Source organism: Entamoeba dispar, genomic scaffold (assembly GCF_000209125.1).
Source record: "Entamoeba dispar SAW760 scf_1105229461677 genomic scaffold, whole genome shotgun sequence".
Lineage (NCBI taxonomy): Eukaryota > Evosea > Mastigamoebida > Endamoebidae > Entamoeba > Entamoeba dispar.
Genome location: NW_001854812.1, coordinates 1 through 5,812, shown reverse-complemented (window position 1 = coordinate 5,812; position 5,812 = coordinate 1). Strand labels below are relative to the sequence as shown.

Genomic DNA, 5,812 nt, shown 5'->3' with positions numbered 1-5,812 from the left:
TCCTTGTGATAAAGTTCCTCCAATAACTCCTCCAATTAAGTCTTGAGGTAAAGTTCCTGGTTTATTAATATCAAACGAACGAATAATAGTCATCCGTGGATTAACTTTGAAATCTCTTTGTGGAACAGGAATAGAATGACAAATGTATTCACAAACTACATCCATATTATATTTTAATTGTGCACAAATTGGAATAATTGGCGCATTTTCTGCAATGCTTCCTTTAACAAATTCTTTAATTTGTTGATAATTCTTTTGTGCATCTTCTTTAGTTTTTACCAAATCAATTTTATTTTGTAAAATAATCATATGTTTCAATTTCATAAATTCTACTGCAGCTAAATGTTCACTTGTTTGTGGCTGTGGGCATGGTTTATTACCTGCAACGAGCAACAATGCCCCATCCATAACAGCAGTTCCAGTAAGCATTGTCATCATCAATGAGTCGTGACCTGGACAATCTACAAAACTAACATGTCTTAATAATTGCATCTTATGACCACAACCTGGTACTTCACAAATTGGGTTGTCTTCCTTAGCTGACCCATAACTTTTATAACAACCTGGTTTAGGACAATTTGGGTTTGTACATTTATAAATTTTAGCATTAGCATAACCTAAACGAATTGTCATATTTTTCTTCAATTCTTCTCTAAACTTGACTGTATGTACACCTGATAATGCTTTAACTACTGTTGATTTACCATGAGCTACATGTCCAATAGTACCAATATTAATTGTTGCTTGTCTTGAAATGACACAAGGTGTAAGAGCAGTTATTTCATCAATGTTAAGAGAAGAAAGATCTTGCTTCATTAAATTTGAATTTGCATCTCCATTAGTAGGTGCTTCAATAACGATTTCCTCCATTGTCTTTTAAGTTTCTTTTCATTTTTTCAAACTATTTTCTACCTTTTATTATTTTTTTATTATTCTTTTTATAAAACCCTATTTTTTTATTTTTATTTTTCTTTTTATTCATAATTATGAGTCTTTTTCTCTTTACTCAATATCAGTTTCTTCATTAAAAAGGGAAATTAATAAATAAACAAATCCTTTTGCTAATTAATCATCATTCCATTGTCATCTCATTAACGACTTGTGATAGTGTGTAATAATAGTTGTATGGGAAATGATCACTAAGACTTAGTACTTTAATAAAAAGCCAGCCAAACTCTTTATTTTCACGTTCAAACAAGCGATATTTTTTAACGCCATGTTCTTTTCTTTTTTGGATATGAAATACTCTTCCTGGTGGTACTAAGACTGATGAGTCTATAGTATTTGTTGATTCATAAAAACGGTTGAAAGCTTGTTGGTATTGCTCTGTTGTTTCTTTTGAGTTGAGAGAGATTAAACTAGTATTATTGTAAATAGAACGAAACTCGTTGATTAATGGTTGAATATTTTTAATTGAATCAAAAGATAGTCTAGGAACAATATCATTTTTTGATACTACGGAATCAATCAGTGAACGAACTAATGGAGATGAAGCTATATTCAGTGAAAGGACTAATGCAGGTGCTAAACAATAACCATGAACTAACCAATCGGGGTGATTTTTATTAATTTCTAAAGTCAACAATTGGGCGACTCCACCACCAAGAGAATGACCAGCAATAGTAATTTGAAAAGAAGGGTATTTCAGTTTAAGCATTTTTAATGTTGGGATGATTTGTTGATATTTATTAAGAGCGGCTTTATAGATTCCAGCATGAGTAAATCCATTAATTCCAGCAAAGTTATAAGGTACAGGTTTAGCACATAAATCTACTTTAGCATCACTAAGAGAAAAAGTACCTCTTATGACAACAGAAATAGTTTTTAAAGAGTCAATGACAACAATAAAATAGGCAGGATCAAAGATTTCAGAAGTCCACTTATATTTAACAAATGCAGTTTTATCTAAACCACATAATTTTTGAGCTAATTTCCAATCAACATCTTCTGAAGATGATTGAATAGTAAAAGCACGTTTAAAAATATTATCATCTTTATCTCCTTGAATATAAACCCATTTTCCATAAGATAATACACATAATCTCATATAATAAAATAAAGTAGATACAAAATGAATATCAGTTATTTGAGAAATAATACCTCTTTCATTTATATTAATTTTTGATTTACTAATTTGATGAATAGTTAATAAAACATCTTTTAATGAAATATTATTTTCTTTTAAATATGTTGGAATAATATCAGAATATTTATTTCCAGGTAATTCAATAAATGCATCTATTGTATTACTAATTATTTGTATTTTACTCTTTTCATCTCTTTTTACTTCTAAATCAACTGGTTTAGGATTCATAATATCTTTATAACTAAATATATTGTAATTATATGTATTTTCAGTGATATATGTCATTGTCTCAAGGAAAATGATTTTTAAAAAGATTAATTTGGAAACTTTTTAGTTTCTGAATTAAATATATTTTAATTAAAGAATGAATTTATAAAAAGAATATTATTATTTTAATCTTTCATTTATAATATTTCTTTTCTTTAACTTAAATTATATAAATTAAATACTTTTTTAAATAAAATAAAGAAACAAAATTATTTTTAAATCATTGAATTTTGTTTTAATCGAATTAATAATTCATTAACACCTTAAAACAACAAAAAGAATAATTGTTGTTTTGTTTTTCTCTTTATTTGGTTTCTTCTTGAGTTTCTTCAGTACTATCATCATCTTTATTATCATCTTTAGGCCAAATTTTATCAATTAATGGTGTAAAGAATGGAATAGTTCTTAGATATTCCATTGTTGAAGATAATGACATAGATAATAAATATTGAATATAATTCTTTGCAACACCTCCAAGATTTAATTTATATCCAATATAAATCCCACCTCCAATAATTAAAGTTAAAATGAATAATAATGGATTAGTTAATATTGCAATAAATTCATCAAATCCAAAGAATATAACTAGTACAATTAAATATAATGGAATTTGATATTTAATTTCACTATTTTCTTTTTCTCTTAATGCTATTAAATATCCTTTTTCAAAGAATTCATTTAATGTTTCAATTAATTCTTTACGTTCTTGATGATTTAAAATAATTTTATCTTCATCAGCTCCTTCTGGTAATGCTTCAATAGATTCACTTGGTAAATCTCCATCTCTATAATTAATTGTAAATTTAAATTGATCATCATTTTCTTCAATTCTAAAATAACAATACATATCAAGAATATCTTCTGTTTCATCTCTTGCTGTAAAATAAAGTGTATCAACATCATCTGTAGGTTCCCATTTTCTTGGTAATCCTTTATTATCAAATCTAAATATATTATTAAATTTTCTTTCAAGTAAATATGGTAATTCTGTTTTTCTTTTAATAACTAATTCTTTTATAATATTTAAAATATCTATTTTACTTTTTTTAATTTCTTCTTCAATAGTATCTTTATTCATATTACTACATGTTTTAAATCCTTCTTCTAATTTATTAAATCCATTAGTAAATTGTGTATTAATAACATTTCTAATATTTTTCCACATATCTTTTTTACATGCCTCTAAATATGGTGTAATTTTTGGTTTTATTGTACTTTCTAAATAATCTCCAAAATGTTGTTTCATTACTTCTGCCATTTTAGATACTGCATCTTCATATGCAATTCCAATATCTTTACAAACACTATTAAATTTTTCTTTTGTTTTTTCTGCTAAAAATTTTGGTACTGATTCATCAAATTGTTTTCTCCAATCTCTTTCAATAACTGCTTTTGTTCTTGATAATTCTTGACTATATTTTTGATATTTCATTGGATTAAATTCTTTTTTATTATATAATAATGCATATTCATTTCTAATTATTGTAAATTCTCCTTTTACTCTTTTTCCAATAGCTTTTTCCATTAATTCGGCTTGTCTTTCAAATAATGATTCAACTAATCCATATAATTGTTTTTTTAATTGTTCTTCAATTTCTTCTACAATACTTTCCATATATCTTTCTGTAACTTCTTTATATTTTTCTATTGCTGTATCTATTTCTTTAGTCATTATTTTTTTAAATTCTTCAATAATATTTCCTTTTTTTAATGTTTTCATTTCTCCTTTAATACTATCATTAAATTCTTTATATATTTGATTAGAAATTTCTGTACATCGATATCGAGATAACATTTCACGTTGACTTGGTAAATCTAAATCTTTATTATCTTTAATAGTTTCCCAAATTTGTTCACAAAAACAACTTAATCCATCTGCTGGTATTTCTTTATTGTATTGTGGTAAAAAGTATGTCTCTTTATTTTTTGGATCAAATTTCTTTTTCATTAAATTAACTTCTTCAACAAAATTTTCATAGAAATGTTCATAATGTGGTAATGATGTAAATTGGAAATCAAAAAATCTATTGATTGGTGAATTAATAAATTTTTCTGGTGGAATTACACTATCCCAAATTCTCATAATATCTTCCATAATATCTCTTTCTATTTGATCAAAAGGTGTATCTGCTTCTCTATCTCTAATAACAAAAACAATCAATGTTTTAGGTGTTTCTTCTTTCACAAATAATTGAAGATTCAATTCAAATACTGTCTTTAATAATGACATATTTGATGCTTGAAATCTTCCAACATCATGTGACCATAAATTAACCATTAATACACTACATACTGATAAACTAAATAATGACGTTTTTCTTTCAAATGAATAATCATCTTCTCGTGCTGATCCATCTGTACCCTCTAAATCAAATACAACAATATTTGATTCTTTTCCTGATAGTGCCATCCATACTCCATGTGTTGTTCTACTTCTTCCCATAACTTCATTTAATATCCTAAATTTTGTATTAAATAAATAGTTTAATAACGTAGACTTTCCACTACTTTGAGCACCTAATATACCTACTGCATTATAATCCATCCCTCGTTTTAAGAATTCTGGTTTTGATAAAATATAATTTTTTAATGATGGTCTTTCTCTTGTGTCAGTAGATGCAAAATTCCCATCTCCATCAATTATTTGTATCCCACATTCTGGTATTTCTGTTTTAACAACATTTCTTGGTGAATTTAATGCATTAACATAATGACTAATTGCCTTGTCCCTTGGCGTTTTAGTAGGTAATAATGGTTTACTTGTAAAATGTTTTGTTGGAGAAACTTCGTCCATTTCCTTCAAGAACTAATAAATTTCCTTTCTTCCTCAAAAATTTTATATTTTTCCTTTTTTCTTTTTAAAAATTTGTTTTAGATAACAATAAATATTTAAATCAATAACAAAATTTATTAGTTCAATCAAATTATGTTATTGGTATAATAAATCAATAACGACATATTCATCAGTGTTAACTGTTGGTAATGGTAAGTTAAACTTGATTTGCTCGATATATGGTTTGAGAGCTTCACAGTTTTCTGAGAGTTGAATTTCTTTTTGAAGAATAGCAAATAATTGTTTTAATGGAGCAGTAAATTGTTGATCAGTAATTAAGAGAGTGATGTGAGCATCAAAGAAAGCCATTAACCAATTTAGGATTCGTTGTTGAGAGATTTGAGTGTTTGACTCAAACTGTTGAATGAGATATTTTAATATATTCATTACCTCATTTGGATTTAACTGAGACAATATTTTAGGTGCAGTTTGGGCATTTATTTCTCTATCAAACACGTGAAGAATAAAAGTATCCTTATTTTTAAATTCTATTTGGTTGAGATTCATTTGAACTGTTAAACGAAGTAGTGAAAGAAGAGGTACTTCTGTGACAGTAACATTATCTCTTTGGATAATGTAGTCAATATAATTTAAATTGTTTTCATGAATTAGTAATAATAATAAAT

General features: G+C 26.2%; 4 protein-coding genes across 4 annotated transcripts in view, besides 6 other annotated features; all 4 read right to left on the bottom strand.

Moving 5' to 3' along the window:
- EDI_026090 (eukaryotic translation initiation factor 2 subunit gamma, putative) overlaps positions 1 to 870 on the bottom strand; it is a gene marked incomplete at both ends in the record, with an annotated part of 1,331 nt that extends 461 nt beyond the window's left edge. Inside the window, one exon of the mRNA XM_001738720.1 lies at positions 81 to 870. Within this exon, the coding sequence (XP_001738772.1) occupies positions 81 to 870 (790 nt within the window). The remainder of the gene's footprint in view (positions 1 to 80) is intronic.
- A 43-nt stretch (positions 871 to 913) lies between these two features.
- Positions 914 to 946: a sequence feature (AT_rich).
- Positions 947 to 953: 7 nt separating this feature from the next.
- Positions 954 to 979: a microsatellite.
- Positions 980 to 1,072: 93 nt separating this feature from the next.
- Positions 1,073 to 2,371, bottom strand: EDI_026080 (lipase containing protein, putative; the record flags this gene model as incomplete). The annotated part of the gene is made up of 1 exon (XM_001738719.1): positions 1,073 to 2,371. The coding sequence occupies one exon, from the start codon at positions 2,369 to 2,371 to the stop codon at positions 1,073 to 1,075; it is 1,299 nt and encodes a 432-aa protein (XP_001738771.1).
- Positions 2,372 to 2,426: 55 nt separating this feature from the next.
- Positions 2,427 to 2,574: a sequence feature (AT_rich).
- An 83-nt stretch (positions 2,575 to 2,657) lies between these two features.
- Positions 2,658 to 5,147, bottom strand: EDI_026070 (protein SEY1, putative; the record flags this gene model as incomplete). Its single annotated transcript, XM_001738718.1, has 1 exon — positions 2,658 to 5,147. The coding sequence occupies one exon, from the start codon at positions 5,145 to 5,147 to the stop codon at positions 2,658 to 2,660; it is 2,490 nt and encodes an 829-aa protein (XP_001738770.1).
- Positions 3,350 to 3,406: a sequence feature (AT_rich).
- Positions 3,789 to 3,816: a sequence feature (AT_rich).
- Positions 5,148 to 5,182: 35 nt separating the features above from the next.
- Positions 5,183 to 5,266: a sequence feature (AT_rich).
- Positions 5,267 to 5,282: 16 nt separating this feature from the next.
- Positions 5,283 to 5,693, bottom strand: EDI_026060 (uncharacterized protein; the record flags this gene model as incomplete). Its single annotated transcript, XM_001738717.1, has 1 exon — positions 5,283 to 5,693. One exon carries the CDS (start codon positions 5,691 to 5,693, stop codon positions 5,283 to 5,285), a length of 411 nt encoding a protein of 136 aa, XP_001738769.1.
- Between the last annotated feature and the right edge of the window lie 119 nt (positions 5,694 to 5,812).